At 44.8% G+C, this 16,212-nt stretch overlaps 3 protein-coding genes across 4 annotated transcripts; 2 read left to right on the top strand and 1 right to left on the bottom strand.

The window, feature by feature from the left end:
* Window positions 1-195: 195 nt before the first annotated feature.
* Window positions 196-4,761, top strand: kctd14 (potassium channel tetramerization domain containing 14). Of its 2 annotated transcripts, none has more exons than XM_028962425.1 (2): window positions 196-294; window positions 3,182-4,761. In XM_028962425.1, exons 1-2 carry the CDS (start codon window positions 238-240, stop codon window positions 3,851-3,853), a joined length of 729 nt encoding a protein of 242 aa, XP_028818258.1. In that variant the 5' UTR covers window positions 196-237; the 3' UTR covers window positions 3,854-4,761. The 2 variants fall into 2 exon arrangements, with proteins under 2 accessions (XP_028818258.1, XP_028818257.1); XM_028962424.1 differs by lacking the exon at window positions 196-294 and adding an exon at window positions 468-1,232.
* A 745-nt stretch (window positions 4,762-5,506) lies between these two features.
* Window positions 5,507-14,856, top strand: ints4 (integrator complex subunit 4). Its single transcript, XM_028961814.1, has 23 exons — window positions 5,507-5,656; window positions 6,728-6,925; window positions 7,009-7,126; window positions 7,449-7,555; window positions 7,982-8,182; window positions 8,272-8,322; window positions 8,431-8,519; window positions 8,633-8,753; window positions 8,833-8,904; window positions 8,996-9,170; window positions 9,265-9,470; window positions 9,651-9,793; window positions 9,878-9,993; window positions 10,121-10,254; window positions 10,427-10,593; window positions 11,119-11,212; window positions 12,967-13,047; window positions 13,197-13,327; window positions 13,440-13,499; window positions 13,586-13,745; window positions 13,849-13,992; window positions 14,108-14,228; window positions 14,467-14,856. Exons 1-23 carry the CDS (start codon window positions 5,603-5,605, stop codon window positions 14,652-14,654), a joined length of 2,931 nt encoding a protein of 976 aa, XP_028817647.1. The 5' UTR covers window positions 5,507-5,602; the 3' UTR covers window positions 14,655-14,856.
* On the bottom strand, window positions 14,804-15,866 carry aamdc (adipogenesis associated, Mth938 domain containing). Its single transcript, XM_028961815.1, has 4 exons — window positions 15,758-15,866; window positions 15,400-15,551; window positions 15,171-15,266; window positions 14,804-15,070 (listed from the first exon to the last, which is right to left on the bottom strand). Exons 2-4 carry the CDS (start codon window positions 15,529-15,531, stop codon window positions 14,930-14,932), a joined length of 369 nt encoding a protein of 122 aa, XP_028817648.1. The 5' UTR covers window positions 15,532-15,551; window positions 15,758-15,866; the 3' UTR covers window positions 14,804-14,929.
* Between the last annotated feature and the right edge of the window lie 346 nt (window positions 15,867-16,212).

Genomic DNA, 16,212 nt, shown 5'->3' with positions numbered 1-16,212 from the left:
GGCAGCATGTACTAAGTGAAAACAATACTTTAATAGTGTACCGATTTAAACGTAATGTTATGTTCAGAGTAGCCTGTTTAAACTTTAACATTGCAGTTAAAGTTTTACACTCGTGGGCGGGGTCAGTCGGTGGGCGTGGTCAGTCCGCGTCGAATCCCGACGCAGGGCGCGGTCACCTGCCACTCGCACCACGTAGTACCCGACAGGTGTCCGGAGCTCCTCCAGACCAGCGACAGAATGAGCCTGCCGGACTACAAGTCTCCCGGGAAGCAGCCCTCCCCCGCGGCGCAGCAGGTGAGCGGGCGTCGGAGCTCCGGTACTTCTATTCCGCGCCCGAGTTCAGGTAGAGGAAGAAGGGCATCGCGGTTTAGAAACACTCAATGATTAGCGTGAGTCCAGACCCAGGTATTTAACATCTGGCCTTTTTTTTTTTTTTTTTTCCCTAATTTCAACAAAAATAACTTCACTCTTGTGTTATTCACTTCTAATATTACGACCCGTTAGTCTGTACACGAAATCAATGGCGGTGTGTGGACCTAAGTGGCGTCTTGGCTGGTTATTGAAATAAAAAAAAAAACTACGTACTTTAAATATCGTTTTATTCGCTGATTTATAGCAAGATGAAAGTTATCTCCACTATTCCTTGTATGCGCCGTGAAGTCTGCGCATGCGCACACGCATCGGGCCGCTGCTGCAGGTACGAGCCGCGGGTCCCATGAACAAGCACCGAGTTGGCGCGGTATTTGAACAGGAGTCGTGATTCGGCGACATTTTAAAGGGGATAGCGAATCGGAATGTCAAAACGGAAGCAGCCCGGCGCGCCGGGAAAACCCGGACCGAACAGAACCGCGTCCGCCAGCGGCGACGACGGTGCCCCGGCTGCAGCCGGGGTCGCGGGGAGGGATGCCGGCCCGGAGCCCGGCGATTCCACGCTGCCGTTCAACTGGACCAGGAAGCAGTGGAGCGAGTGGAAGAACAGGAACTCGTGGCTCTTCGCCAAAAACCAGAAGCTCGGCTGCACCGTGTGCATGAGGGCGAAGAGTCTGCTGCTGGACGAGTGGTCCACCGCCGGCCATCTGTCCGAGAAATGGATGAACGGGGACATCTGCAGCGAGACGCAGAACAACCTGCGGAAGAAGATTTACAAGCACCGGGACAGCCTGGCCCACAGGCGAGCGGTGGAGATCTCCGAGACGAAGGGGACGGACGCGCTCCCGAGCCACGTACAGGACGTAAGTGGCGGGGATGTGCGGATCGATCCGAAATATCGATACCACGTTGGTATCGGCAATTGGGGTCGAGGTTTTCGCTCCTCTGTTTCTGTACCACGTTCCGACTAGAAGTAAACGTGCCGGTAGAAACACTGCTCCCCACGCGTCAACGTGACGTGGTGACGTCAGAGAAAGGGGTGGTGCCAGTCCCGCCCCCTGCAGCTCAGTACACAAGACGATCATCCCTCTCGTGGTGCCGCGGGACACACACTTTTTAGTTCGACTTAGTTTTTTTGTATAATGTGTCAGTACCTGAATTTTACTTTCTGCTTGACGCAGAGAACCACCGTAAGTCTGTCCATCCGGGACACCCTGGGGACGCAGCGTCGTTTCCTGGGTAACAAATATTTACACCTGACTTCGGATGACCTAAGCAATTCCAGATATATGTAAACTTTGTAAACCGAGTGGTTTTTATCAAGGCATCAAATTATACATATGTATAATCGATATAGCAGTATATATCTATATTTTACGTGTTGACATTGTATCGATAAAGGGGCATCAAACATCGATATTTTTGGATATAAATTAAGTCCTCAGCAGAGGTGAGAATCGGCGTGTGAATGCGACCTCCACTCCTGTAGTTGGCGCTGTACCGCTTGTGTATCAGTTCGGTTTTTACATTTTCAGTGAACTGTAGAATATCGCAATATCTACAGTATTACAATATATCGTGATAAAATGGTACTGTGACCCTGTAATCTCAAACAACATTGTGCTTCATTTAATCTTCCACCTGTTGTAATATATCTTATAGAAATATTTTTGAAATATTGTGCAATGCTTAAAGGCTGTGTGATGGACCATGTTTGCCCAGTAAAACGAATGGAAAAGCTCATGATGTACTCGTAAAAGTTCTGTTTTTATAAGTCTTGGCTAAATGCGGATCACGGCTCACTTTGCTTCATACTTATCGGGGAGGAAATTTTAACAGAACGTTTCAGGGATTAAAGGAATACTCCAAGGAAAGTAGTGTCTGTTTAGTAATATTTTGTCCCTGGCAGGGTGGAACACCTTCCATGGCCAGACGACCTCAGGTCAGTGAGAAGTGTGAGCTTGAGCATTAAATAGGTTTCCGAGCTCCTGTATCCCGTACTGGTGACGGGCGTGGCAGGGCGTGGTTGTCCGGGATGGTTCCATCTTTTGGAGCAGGGAGTACTGTTCATGTAGACCAGAGAATGGACGGAGTTATCTGCTTCGTTTCAGGAGCCTGTACAGGAAAAAAACAACTTTTGAAATATCTCAGGAGAGACGTTCTTCCCCCCTGCTTATCTTCAGGGCAACTGAGCTCCCCTTAGATCATAATCCAAGCAGTGAGACTTACGAACATTCCACTAACTGCTGCTGGTAAAGTTGCTCTTCGCATGCATGCAGATATACCGACATCAGCGCCGTCTGGACGGGGGTTTTCAGTCACTTGATGACTTTAATGCACCAAACATTAATTCTAAATGACCTTGAATATTTAAGTGTGTGTGGGGTCAATAAATACGTCCGATGTCGTCACCGGTCTGTATTTTTCAAGGAATAAAAATCTTGTGTTGACTGCTTGACAGTTCCGTTGTGGTTTTGGTTGTGGCGTAGTTTACGGTAGTTGTACCTGCTTGTGGTGGATTGGCCAGATTAGTAATTCTCATTCTCGGTTCAGTGTGAGATGAAACTGGGAACATCTTCTGTATTAAACTTTCATAACCGCAGCCACACCGATAACCGATGCTGTACGGGGATGTACGATGCTGTACGTTTAGCTTAGTAAATATCGTTCACAGCGAGTCCGGAATCGTTAAAAAAAAAAACTGTGCAGAACCCACGTTTAGAACTCATACAGACAGAGAAAAGTTTATAAAGTTTGCATCTTAACAGTTTCATGGCTTAATAATAACGAACGGCTTTTTCCTCCTTTTCAGCATTCACCAGTTGTGCAGCTGAACGTAGGCGGCCACATTTACTGCACGACGCTGGGCACCCTCAAGAAATTCCCCAATTCCAAGCTGGCCGACATGTTCAACGGCCCCCCCAAACTGCGGAGCGATGCGGAGGGCCGCTACTTCGTCGACCGCGATGGTACCCATTTCGGGCAGGTCCTGGAATACCTGCGCGTGCAGCGCGCCCCCACAGACCACCTGCAGGAGGTGTACCGGGAAGCCGTGTTTTACGACATCAGGCCTCTTGTGAAGCTCATCGAGGAGACGCCTCGGTTTTTCGGCGAAACGGTGGGAAGGCAGCAGTTCCTGTCCCGAGTTCCCCACTACCAGGAAAACCTGGAAGTCATCATTCGAGTGGCCCGGGCAGAGGCCATCGCAGCCCGCCACTCCACCATCGTAGTGTGCGTGCTGAGGTCCGAGGAAGACCTGGCGCGGTACAATGACGCCGTCAGCGGCCTTATCGCCGAGAGGGAGTCGATGGTGAGCTTCGGCCCGTGGAAGGGTACGCCCACGGCTGTCGACCTGCTGGATTCCATCAAAATGGACATTGAAGCCAAGGGCTACAAAGTCAGCTTCCAGCCATACAGCGTAGAGAAGGGATTCTTGTTCAAAAGCTACGACTTCTTCTTCAAACTCACCTTCACGTGGTGGTGACTGGCCTGGAATAATAATAATTGTTATTTTCTCATGGCGACAGGATGTGGTTGATCTAGTTTGGATTTGGAAGTTTCTTTAAGGTTCCTCTTCATATACCACACTGAACAAACGTTCTGTATTGCACGTGGTTTTTACACGGAGTACGGTACGCCCATATCATGTTGCGTAACGGTGTGTCCGAGCCACCTTTGTTTAATATTGACTTTAGATTGCAGATGCGTTCCGTACATGGGCTAAGTGTTTAAATACATTGTAAACTGGACTAAACATTTCTTAGTGTCCTCACTTTGTACATAGTGAACACTGTTAAAATATTGGTGGCCTAAGTGAGGATGGATTCGGTGTCTGTATACTGTTCTCTCGTCTCACTACAACCCACGTAAAAAAAACTGCTGTTAATACTTTTTTTCTTTTTGAAAGGAGTCAGTTGTTATGAACTACTTCAGCCTGAAACATTTATATTCAATGAGTATTATAAAGTTGAGTATATGAGTATTTAAGTTTTTATCCCTTTAAAGCCCGCTTGGTTCCATAACTCCAGATATTTTTAGGCTCTTTTAAGGAACTGAGACAACAACATGTCGTTTTTTTTTTAATGAATATCATCTTGCAAATTCGACCCACATTCATTCAACACAGCTAGAATGGCTTAAACAAAAATGAATGGCACAAAATGTCCTGGGGAATGATACAAATAATATTAATGTTTAATCTACTGTGTTATTTCTGGCCATATCACATCAAACATTGACATAATGGTTTCTTATTTAGTCATGCCAAGTATAATTTTGGTGAAATATCTAATAAGGTTGCTTTTTGATGATTATGAAATTTAGGGTGGTAGTAGCCTAGTGGGTAACACACTCGCCTATGAACCCGAAGACCCGGGTTCGAATCCCACTAACCACCACTGTGTCCCTGAGCAAGACACTTAACCCTAAATTGCTCCAGGGAGACTGTCCCTGTAATACTGATTGTAAGTCGCTCTGGATAAGGGCGTCTGATAAATGCTGTAAATGTAAATGTAAATGTACATGGATAATAAATGAACTACTTGGTCATGATCAGTGCCTTCTGTTTAGAGTAACATGTTTTGCACAAATTTGTTCTTCAAAATAAAAAAAAAAATGCTGTAGGCTTTCTACATCTGTATCAAAGTTTCTTTACATTTCAAATATTTATGTACATTAACTTAAGAAATAGGAACACTGTTACTAACACTAAGGTCACACAATTCCTTTCTTAATGATCTGTGTTTTTATGATTTGCGCAATGTGCCCTGGGATTTTTACAAATATCATGCAAAAGTGTAGGTTTTGTTGTTCATGACCCATTTATTTGTAATAATTTCTTTAAATTGCATTGCAATTTGTGAATTTCTCAGAAATTGCCACTGTATATTGTGCGCATTTATCCTGCATGTAACTGTGCAGAGTTTTTTTCTACTACTACAACAAATATTATCTAGACACATGTGAACAAGGTTCATATTGGCATAGATTTTTTTTTTGCAATGCTTCGTAATATTTTTTTCTAAAATTTTTAAGAGACCTTGCCGTACCATGACATCGAACTACATTTTAACATGCCTTCCAGTACGCTAGGTGGCGGTATTGCACAATTCATTCATAATTCCACTCAGGAGGGACACGAAGAGGAAACTACGGAGAGGCGCATAGGACAATTAGCGTGTATAACAAATAACATTTACTCCGCCTTAAATTACGTAGTGTTCGCTTTCATAAAATGGCAGCCCACCTAAAGAAACGAGTCTACGAGGAATTTTCTAAAGTTGTGCAGGTTGGTCTCGGCAGTGATTTTGTCCGGTTTTGAAAAGAACTTCTCGTCTCAGCGACGCTACGCCAGCAAACCTCGACTGACGCTAAACAAGATGCCAGCAAATACAGAGACTAAAACGAATTAACAGCTCGATGCTGTACGTTTAGCTTAGTTCACAGTGAGTCCGGAATCGTAAAAAAACCTGTGCTGTGATCTACATAAAAACACGCAGGTTAATTATTATGTTTTGTCTTTCAATTAATTGAACCAGTTTAGGGCAGAGGAAATGAATAGCATTTTTTTCAATTGCATTTACAGCATTTATCAGACGCCCTTATCCAGAGCGACTTACAATCAGTAGTTACTGGGACAGTCCCCCCCTGGAACAACCTAGGGTTAAGTGTCTTGCACAGGGACACAATGGTAGTAAATGGAATTTCTGAAATGAACGATCTGTTCCAGTTTCTCAAGCCGCATCTAAGCATAAATAATCTTGACATCATACAAGTCAAAACATAAGAAAAGGTACTTTTAGCGATACAAGTACTGGAAATACGGGGGTACTTATATTATATAATAATCTAAATTGGTGTTACTAGTGGGTAACACACTCGCCTGTGAACCAGAAGACCCAGGTTCAAACCCCACTTACTACCATTGTGTCCCTGAGCAAGACACTTAACCCTAAATTGCTCCAGGGAGACTGTCCCTGTAACTACTGATTGCAAGTCGCTCTGGATAAGGGCGTCTGAATGCTGTAAATGTAATTGGCATGCACAATAAACTTTGAACAATCTATAATTTTCCTTGCACTGTCCAAAGCACCCTTTCGTTCAAAATTTTGCAATATTCATGATATATGTCTCACTATATAGTGGACAGATTTGCTGTATCAGGGGTCTTCTTGCCTTCCTGTCAGGTATGAAGCCTCAGTGGCCAATCACAATCAGCCCAAACCATATTGAGGTCCAGATTATGTTAGATCTCTTTTTTTTTTTTTCTGTGACCAAGACGAGTTTCTCGCACCAATTCCTAATTTCTGAACAAAGAATAGGTTGCCGCAACATGTCTTGATCTACTATGTATTCTTAGCAACATCCACTTGAAGAGGTTCCTGCGAAGAAGCTTAGGTTGACCAAGCCGAGCAAGTCGGCTGCTCTGCACATAGATCTCTGCAAAGCCAGCAACCCTACAGATGCCCTGCAGTACCTTCTGCAGTTTGCACGCAAGCCAGTCGAGGTGGAGAGTGTAGAGGGGGTTGTGCGCATCCTTTTGGAGCACTACTACAAGGTAAAGGTATTTAGATAAATGCATTTAAATGTACGAATAGTAAGTAATCAGTGCTGTAAATTTGCTTCTATGTGTGTGAGCAGGAGACTGATAACTCAGTTCGGCTGAAGATTGCTTCTCTTCTTGGGCTTCTGACCAAAACACAAGGATTTTCCCCAGACTGCGTAGTGGATGATGTTACCAACACACTCAACAATGAGAGTGAGTTTATGGAGAATAACATGCTGCATAGATCATGGGCAGTGGTGGCCTAGCGGGTAAGGGAACAGCCCAGTAATCGGCAGTTTGTCAGTTCGAATCCCGAACCACCAAGGTGCCACTGAGCAAAGCACCGTCCCCACACACTGCTCCCCAGGCGCCTGTCATGGCTGCCCACTGCTCACCAAGGGTGATGGTTAAAAGTAGAGCACACACTTCCTTGTGTGCGCCGTGTGCTGCGCTGTGTTTCACAATGACAATCACTTCACTTTCAATGGTTTTTACACTTGTCATCATGTGACTTCCTTATACATTTACTGCACAGAGTCCCATCAGGTCCTGGCCCAGCTTCTGGACACACTACTGGTGATCGGCAGTCAGCTCTTAGACAGCGTGTCCATCACTCAGAGGCTGATCGAGGTGGCATGCAAGGTAATCCATAGAAAACCCGCCCCTTTCTGAGTATACTGTATTGCAGACACCGAAACCCACATGTGAAATCAAAAATTATTTTGATTGCAGATATATGTAGTTTCAAGTGAACTGGTCATCACAGTCTGTCTGTGTAGGATGTATGAAAACCAAAAACCAGAAACATTGATGATATCTATGACAGAAAATACAGGCTATAAAAATAGATTCCTATAAGCAAATTTCTGCAGATGAAAAATCATTTTATTTCAATCATTATATCATTAATAAAGGTTGTTAAGTTAATCGGAGTATATTTAATCAAGTTATGTGTCAGTTATTCATTTTGATTGTTAGTAGCCAGTGTTAATACCAGTAATAACATGTCCGGCCTCGTGTGAAATCGTTCACTTGGTAATCATTTTGGTAACTTTCTGTCTGCAACAGCACCTGTCTGACACTTATTTTGGGGTGAGAAACAAATGCCTGCAACTCCTCGGCTGCTTGGGCACCATAGACAAGCCCCTGACTAAAGACAGCGAGGCGCCTGGGACCTCAGCAGGGGCTCTGAGAGATGTCCAGAGTGTCATTAGCGATTACTTTGCGGACCAGGATCCGAGAGTCCGCACTGCCGCTATAAAAGCTATGGTATAAAAGCTATGGTTTGAGCATAACAGGCTGTTTTTATAAAAAAGCCCACTATTAAAGTACTTTTGTATTTTTTTTTATACGTTCAGTTACAGCTTCACGAGCGAGGCATGAAACTTCAGCAGACAATCTATAACCAGGTAACATTTCAGTTTCGTAAGTGGAGATCTTTGTTGCATGGTGTTTCTGGTATTTTGCACTCTCTATGTAACCAGTTTAAATGCTGAATTATTGTTCTCTTGTCCCAGGCCTGCAGGCTGCTAACTGATGACTATGAGCAGGTCCGCTCTGCGGCGGTACAGATGGTGTGGGTCCTGAGCCAGCTTTACCCAGAGAGGTGCTTTTAAACACATTTTGCAGCTTTGTGTTGTTTGGTTGCTTATGGAAAGTTATAAAATTTTTTATACGTCTAAATCTTCCACCGCTTTCTCCTGTGCTCCCTGTGTGCAGCATTGTCCCCATCCCCTCCTCCAACGAGGAGATCCGACTGGTGGATGACTCATTTGGAAAGATTAGTCACATGATCAGTGATGGATCGTGGGTGGTACGGGTCCAGGCCGCTAAGCGTCTGGTGAGAACAACAACGTTCCTTTATGATGGGATGGATGAATTTTTTTATGTAACTGATTTAATCCCAATTGGTCTTTCAGGGTTCTATGCTTCAGGTCAGCCCTCACTTCCTGGAGCAGACGCTTGACAAGAAACTGATGTCAGACCTCAGGGTAAATTCTTATGGGTAATCAATATTCAAAAAGTAATTTTTTTTGTTACATGCTTTGTAAAGTGCTGTAAATGCTCTTAATCTTCCCTCAGCGAAAGCGCACAGCTCACGAGCGGGCCAAGGAGCTCTATGCCTCGGGTGAGTTTTCTTCCGGTCGGAGGTGGGCGGACGATGCCCCAAAAGAGAGAGTAGACACATCTGGGGTGAACCTGATCGATTCAGGGGCTTGTGGAGCATTTGTACATGGACTGGAGGATGAGATGTATGGTGAGTTGAGGGTTTTTTGTTTTTTTTGGTGGGGGGGCAGTGTAATAGTATTTTTTTATTATGAGCATCTTGATGATTATTATGATCTCCTCAGAGGTGAGGATAGCTGCAGTGGAGGCCCTCTGTTCCCTGGCCCAGTCCTCTCCCAGCTTTGCAGAAAAATGCCTGGACTTCCTGGTGGACATGTTCAATGATGAAATCGAGGAGGTGCGCCTGCAGTCGATCCACGTGCTCCGGCAGATCTCCAGAAACATCACACTCCGCGAGGACCAGCTCGACACAGTACTCGCTGTGCTTGAGGTAAGTCGAAGCTCATCCTAGGTTTAGTGCAGATGGGAAGTGGCGGCAAGGCAGTCTGGAGTAACACAGCCTTCTTATAAGAAACACTTTATTTCTGACTTTGGCCACTAATAATCATGGTTTTCCATTATTATAGGTGTCTTTATAAGAATGTGACTGTTTTTTGAACACTGAATGCAGGACTCCTCTAGGGACATCCGTGAAGCCCTGCACGAACTGCTGTGCTATACCAATGTCTCCACCAAGGAGTGCATCCAGCTTGCTCTGCTGGAGCTGCTGAAGAATCTGACCAAATATCCCACAGACCGCAATTCTGTGTGGAAGTGAGTGTGAGGTGTGACGTTTTCATGTTCCCATGCATCTGCCATGTGCCTTTCCTCTCATTTCTGCTCTGTCTTCATGTTAAGATGTTTGAAGTTCCTTGGTTCTCGGCACCCGACACTTGTACTCCCTATTGTGCCTGAGCTTATGAGCCTGCATCCATACTTTGACACACCGGAGCCTGATATGGACGATCCAGCCTGTATCCTTGTTGTAGTTTGTCTTCTAGAATTGGTGTGGAAAAAAACTAGATTTTTGTTTCAGTAAAATAGTTCAATTGGCAGCAGTGGATAAAACACCAGCAGACTTCCCTAACCTAATATGATCAGATATTGCTGTTCTTGTCCTGGTCTTTAATGCTGCTCAGTCCTGCCCCACCATAACAGCATTGTTTTCTGACCACACCTTTCGCCACTATGCCTACCTGCGGGACAGCCTCTCGCACCTGGTGCCACAGCTGCGGGTAAGTAGGGGTTTCACTGTGGTGGTGTTCATTTAAAGGTCCCCCATCATGAAAGTTTCACAGATTATGCACCAAGGCTGAAATTCATGTCAGGGGACCTTTAACTAAGTTTAATTAAATTTACATTTAAAAGTGGCATTATCTGTTCTCAATTTTTCCTTCCTCTGTCTAGCTTCCAGGCAGAAAGTTGAGCTCAGGGCTGAGCTGTGAGGCATCCGGTTTTGGCTCAGGCAGTGTGGAGTCTGCTCATCTCTTTCTGCAGGAGAGCCTGGCCCGTGTCAACACACTCCACAGCCTGGAGTCACCTGGAGCTCAAGACCTGCTGGAATTCACCATCAGGTCTGTCTTACTAGTGCTAATCTGCAGACTTTTTCCTAGTTTTGTGGCCCTGTTCACTCCGCCTGGTTCTTTGGGAGGGCTACAGTATGTAGGTTAACAGCAGGGTCAACCTTGTTAAATACATTTAATGATTTATTCAAGGGATTGTTTTCAGTCCAGTACCAATTGCATGTATTTTATATTGACATAAATACTGTAAATGAAAATTTTAATGATCAGAAGCCCTTATCCAGAGATACTTGCAATTAGTAATTACAGGGACCGTCCCCCTGGAGACACTCAGGGTTAAGTGTCCTGCTCAGGGACACAATGGTAGTAAGTGGGATTTGAACCTGGGTATTCTGGTTCATAGGTGTGTTACCCACTAAAGTAATAGAACCCATCATAACTCTAGAACACCACCACTGCTGCTAACCAAAATGACATGTTGGAGCATACTTTCTATGGGCACCAGAAGACCATCACATAGATGACAGATTTCGTTCAAATAGTGAGCAGCAATTTTTTTCCTCCACCCCTCTTCAGAGACCTGCAGAGGTTAGGGGAGCTGGAGACTGAACTGGCTGGCTCTGCTGACTTCTGCGCCACCTACCTGCGATGCCAACTCCTGCTAATGAAGGTGAGTGAATTCTGTCAGTTCACGTTCAACAACAACAACAAAAAAAGTCTACGTTTAAGTGATGTTCAGTTGTTTTTTAATAGCTGATGGTCAGGGAAGGGGGCTTACATTTACATTTACATTTACGGCATTTGGCAGACGCCCTTATCCAGAGCGACTTACAACGTGCTTTCAAGTTACCATCGATGAAGAGATCAATTCCGGTTCACTAGGACCCCAACTATGAATACATCTATTTAATTCACTCTGTTGTAGATTCTGTACACAAAGTTTGACAAGAAAATTACAATTTAATCTAAATATTCTTTAAAGAGGAAGGTCTTGAGCTGTCGTTTGAAGGTGCTCAGTGACTGAGCTGTTCTGACCTCGAGGGGAAGTTCATTCCACCACCGAGGGGCCAAGACGGAGAAGAGTCTAGATGAATGTTTTCCTTTTACCTTCAGAGATGGAGGACCAGGCGAGCAGTACTGGAGGCTCGGAGTAGACGAGGTGCAGTGCGGGGTGTAATAAGGGCTGTGAGGTAGGATGGTGCTGCTCCATGTTTGGCTTTGTAGGCCAGCATCAGTATTTTGAACCTGATGCGTGCAGCTACTGGGAGCCAGTGAAGGGAACGTAGCAGAGGGGTGGTATGGGAGAATTTGGGAAGGTTGAAGATCAGTCGTGCTGCTGCATTTTGTATGAGTTGTAGAGGTCGGATGGTACATAGTGGTAGACCAGCTAGAAGGGAGTTGCAGTAGTCCAGTCGTGAGATTACTAAGGACTGAACCAGTAGTTGGGTGGCCTGGGTTGACAGATAAGGGCGGATTCGTCTGATATTGTAGAGAAGGAATCTACATGAGCGGGAAAGATTGCTGATGTGAGTTGAGAAGGAGAGTTGGTTGTCTATTGTTACGCCAAGGTTGCGGGCTGTTGCAGAAGGAGAGAGCTGCGAGTTGTCTAGGTAAATAGCAAGATCCTGATGTGGTGAAGAATCTGCTGGAATGAATATTAGTTCAGTTTTGGTGGGATTGAGTTGGAGGTGATGGGCTGCCATCCAAGACGAGATGTCTGTTAGACATGCAGAGATTTTGGAAGCAGCATGAAGATCAGAGGGAGGAAAGGAGAAGAGGAGTTGTGTGTCGTCAGCATAGCAGTGGTAGGATAATCCATGTGAGGAAATGACCTCACCAAGTGATCTCGTGTAGAGGGAGAAAAGGAGAGGACCTAGCACCGAGCCTTGAGGGACACCAGTGGAGAGTCTACGTGAGGTAGAGGTGGATCCTTTCCAAGTCACTTCGTAAGATCGCTCATCAAGGTAGGAAGCAAATCACTGCCATGCTGAGCCCCGAATTCCAAGCCTCTTCAGGATTGACAAGAGAGTCTTGTGGTTAACGGTGTCAAATGCAGCAGATAGGTCAAGGAGAATAAGAACTGATGACAGTTTTGCCAATCTGGCTGCATGTAGCTGCTCGGTAACCGCCAAAAGGGCAGTCTCGGTGGAATGAGCTGTTCTGAAGCCAGACTGGTTAGGATCCAGGAGGTTGTTCTGTGATAAATGGAGTGATAGCTGGTTGTAGACACAGCGCTCAAGGATTTTGGATAGAAATGAGAGGAGAGAAACTGGTCTGTAATTGTTAATGTCTGTAGGATCAGCAGTGGGTTTCTTTAGGATTGGAAGAACCCTGGCTGTTTTGAAGGCGGATGGTACGTGGCCAGATGAGATTGAGCCGTTATTAGCTTGAAGATGTGTGACACCCTGAGCTTTTTCGTTTCAGGCTCTTCAGGAGAAGCTGTGGAACATGGCTGTGCCCCTGTGTCTTAAACAGAATGCCATGGCATCAGCTGCTGTCAAACAGGTAAGTTATACATATCTGTACCGCCTGTGCTGTGCAGGTCATCATAATTATAAAGAATAATGGTAATGCAACCAGTACTGAAGCATTTGGTTTATTTAATGAATATGGGCAGATTTAGTTAATTATTAATTTTAATTCTCATTGCACAGATCCTGGAGGAGACGTATAAGCTAGAGTTCCTATACAGCGGTCTGGAGACTCGACAGGTGGCCACAGTTCACCATGTCCGCTTACAGGCCAAGGCGCTACAGCTGGTGCTGGCTGCTCGCACCAAAAGGGGGTAAGCACTGCTCAAATGTACCCATCTGCTTTTAAATCATTCATTCATATTGCATACTAGACTTTTTTTATAATTATTACAACTACGGCTTTATTATTCCCTTTAACTGCAGGGTTGAACCTCTCATCAGCGCTTCTGAAAAGTTTCTTCAAGATTTAGGATCTTTCCAGAGGTCTTTTACTAACTGTATCATTTGGAAATAGTAGTCCTGACAAAGTAATTTCTTCTGAAAAAATCTTTTCATTTTTCTTTTAATAGGCTCTTCATGACAGAGCTACCACACTTTCAAGACAGTTTTGTTGAGAAATTGCTAGAGCTGATGCCCAGACTCGTGGCCTGTAAGCCTATGGACCTTGTGAAGATCCTGCAGACCACCCTCAGGCAGAGTGGTTTCCTTCACCTCAAACTCCCCGAGCAGGTATTCCATCTTTAACAACAATACTGTTATTAAAACTCAGCAGAAATGGTCTTTTGTTCTTTATTAAGTTTACTTATGACATTTCTTCTGTGACGTTCATTAGATCCATCGTGCTTCTGCTACCATCATTGAGCCGACAGGTGAGTCAGACAATCCCCTGCGCTTCACCTCTGGTCTGGTGGTGGCCCTGGACATTGATGCCACTCTGGAACATGTACAGGACCCACAGACAACTGTCAAAGTTCAGGTTAGCACTACACACTTCACTAATCCAATGATATGATTTTGTCCAAATGTACATAGAAATAGTATAAAGTGTGTAAGTCACATCAGTAATCACTTTGGACTCTATCTCTCTGAAGGTATTGTATCCGGATGGGCAGGCTCATATAATTCATCCCAAGCCTGCTGACTTCAGGATCCCTGGACCTGGGCGAGTCCGCCTCATCACGCAGGTGTACCTCTCCCATTCCGCTTGGACGGGTAAGGCTCAATAAAATATTATTGCAATGTACACCTTTCTGATGACAATTAATAATGTGTAAATAATACATAGAGCACAGAGATACAGATATCAACCTAAAAATAAAGTAGACAAGATGTCAGGTTACTCCATTGTTATTGCCAACTTTAAACTGCTGTTAAATTTCAGTCACTGTGACTGAAAATTTTATTTATTCCTGTTCACTTTTCATATTAATTGATCTCTCTCTACATACAGAGCCTTGTCAGATAGAAGTCAGGTTGCTGTTGGCCTATAGTTCTAGCGCTACCAAGCTCACCAGCTCAAAGCCCACATGGAATGAAGGCACAGAGGGCTTTCCACAGGTCGAGACATCCATCGAGGGCACCATCCCGCTCAGCAAGCCTGTCAAGGTGTTCATCATGCCAAAACCAGCGCGACGTTGAACTGGGTTCCAGGAGGCATCCAGAGGACTGACTAAACTCTGTCAAAGGCAGCCGCATCCAGTAGAGTTGGCTGTTCTCTTCGGCTTTCACTCAAGTTTATATTTAATTATTTGTGTCTGTAGCTTTTTTTCAGGCAACAGTCAGAAAACGACTCGCAATATCATTTTATTTGTTAATTTAGTAAATTCTTTTTACAAACCAACATGGCTGTCTTTATAATTCCCAACTCTCTTTCCAAATTTTGAAATCTTGTTTGACCTGAGGATAGGATGACATCAGCAGGTGGAGTGAAAGACTCCGCCCACTTTAGCACCTTGTCCTGCCAGGATGTTGTACTCCTTCACGGCCTGTTCTGTTTGCAACACCCTCACATCCACGCCTTTCCCTTTCACGTAGTCCAGGGTGGCAGGTGGCACCTGCAGTGGATCACAGTTTGACTTGTGATTTAACTATATTCTCCATCCTGGCTAAACAGGCTCAGTAGAAATGCCATCCTTGGCCAATGCCTCTCAGTACCTGAAGTGCTTCACTCATGCCCCTGCCAATTACTAAAGTCTCCACCCCCTTCTTCAGGATCTCCTCCAGATCAGCAGGTTGCACCCCTGGGCGGTGCTGTGGGGGTTTAATTTGAATCTTTTTAGATGACCTTTTATGTACGTACATAATGACGCTAATACAGTCATCAATACTAAGCAGGCATTTCTAAATTTGTGTATTTTCAAAAAATGCAAACAATTCTACTTGCATCTGTCCCAGTCTCCCTCCAGTCCCATGCACGGCTGCCTCCAGGCCAAACTTTACAGTCTTTGTAGGGAGAAGAGCAGCCCTTAACTTTCATGTGGCCCCAGGAGAGAGACGCGATCTCCGGAGAGTTCATTCAAGGATGCCTCTGTACACCTAAAAGCACAAGTGTACAAAAAAAAGAAGAAACGTTTTAAATAATTGTATTGCCTGCTTATCTTTTCGTGAAGTCCAGATTTGATTTTGCCGTCTTGGCTGTTGCCATTGGCTGTCCACTGCGCGCGCAGCCCGTTGTTTACATGATGAATTATTGCATAAATCTTCTGGTAAACTTGTTGTTCATTTGTCACACTGTATCGTACCTCGCAAAAAAAAAAAAAAAAAGTTCCAGGACAGTTGCTATATTCAGCAGGAGCGTTGGGGTTCTGGCAGTCGAGCTCAAGAACCCGATCCTTCTGCTCCCCGTAGTCACGTGACCGGGCAAGGTTCCGCGTCTGGGACACGCCCATCGTCCTACGTCAGAGTCGCCGACCAATCAGATTCGGTCTTGCCGGCCTAACGCCGCCACTGCCTGTGGGAGTCAGCATGGATTTTTTTTTTATCATCTGCGGTACTGTCAATAGAAACCGTGATGGCCAGTGCTTTTAATACACATTAAGTTATATTTGTTTACACCGCGGACTGTCCAACAGCAATAAACCCGTGTCCACATGGTGACCCATTTTCTCATACTTTTTGTTGTTCAAAGCATTAAAACAATTTTGTTTGGGGGCGTGGGCCTATTTCCCTATTATTCACCAATTATTAAAAACTTGAA

Source organism: Denticeps clupeoides, chromosome 19 (genome assembly GCF_900700375.1).
Source record: "Denticeps clupeoides chromosome 19, fDenClu1.1, whole genome shotgun sequence".
NCBI classification, from domain to species: domain Eukaryota; kingdom Metazoa; phylum Chordata; class Actinopteri; order Clupeiformes; family Denticipitidae; genus Denticeps; species Denticeps clupeoides.
The sequence above is the reverse complement of the archived record's forward strand: the minus strand, read 5'-3'. Positions and strand labels throughout refer to the sequence as shown.

Bases quoted from the DNA above. Each gene is read 5' to 3' on its own strand.
- kctd14 (XM_028962424.1), top strand. From the start codon at position 795: ATGTCAAAACGGAAGCAGCCCGGCGCGCCGGGAAAACCCGGACCGAAC. The intron at 1,233-3,181 runs GTAAGTGGCGGG...CCTCCTTTTCAG, and splicing joins TCCCGAGCCACGTACAGGAC to CATTCACCAGTTGTGCAGCT.
- aamdc (XM_028961815.1), bottom strand. From the start codon at position 15,531: ATGAACTCTCCGGAGATCGCGTCTCTCTCCTGGGGCCACATGAAAGTT. The intron at 15,267-15,399 runs GCAAGTAGAATT...AAACCCCCACAG, and splicing joins GGAGGGAGACTGGGACAGAT to CACCGCCCAGGGGTGCAACC. The intron at 15,071-15,170 runs GTACTGAGAGGC...GATCCACTGCAG, and splicing joins GCATGAGTGAAGCACTTCAG to GTGCCACCTGCCACCCTGGA.
- ints4 (XM_028961814.1), top strand. From the start codon at position 5,603: ATGGCAGCCCACCTAAAGAAACGAGTCTACGAGGAATTTTCTAAAGTT. The intron at 6,926-7,008 runs GTAAAGGTATTT...GTGTGTGAGCAG, and splicing joins TTTTGGAGCACTACTACAAG to GAGACTGATAACTCAGTTCG. The intron at 11,213-12,966 runs GTGAGTGAATTC...TTTTCGTTTCAG, and splicing joins GCCAACTCCTGCTAATGAAG to GCTCTTCAGGAGAAGCTGTG.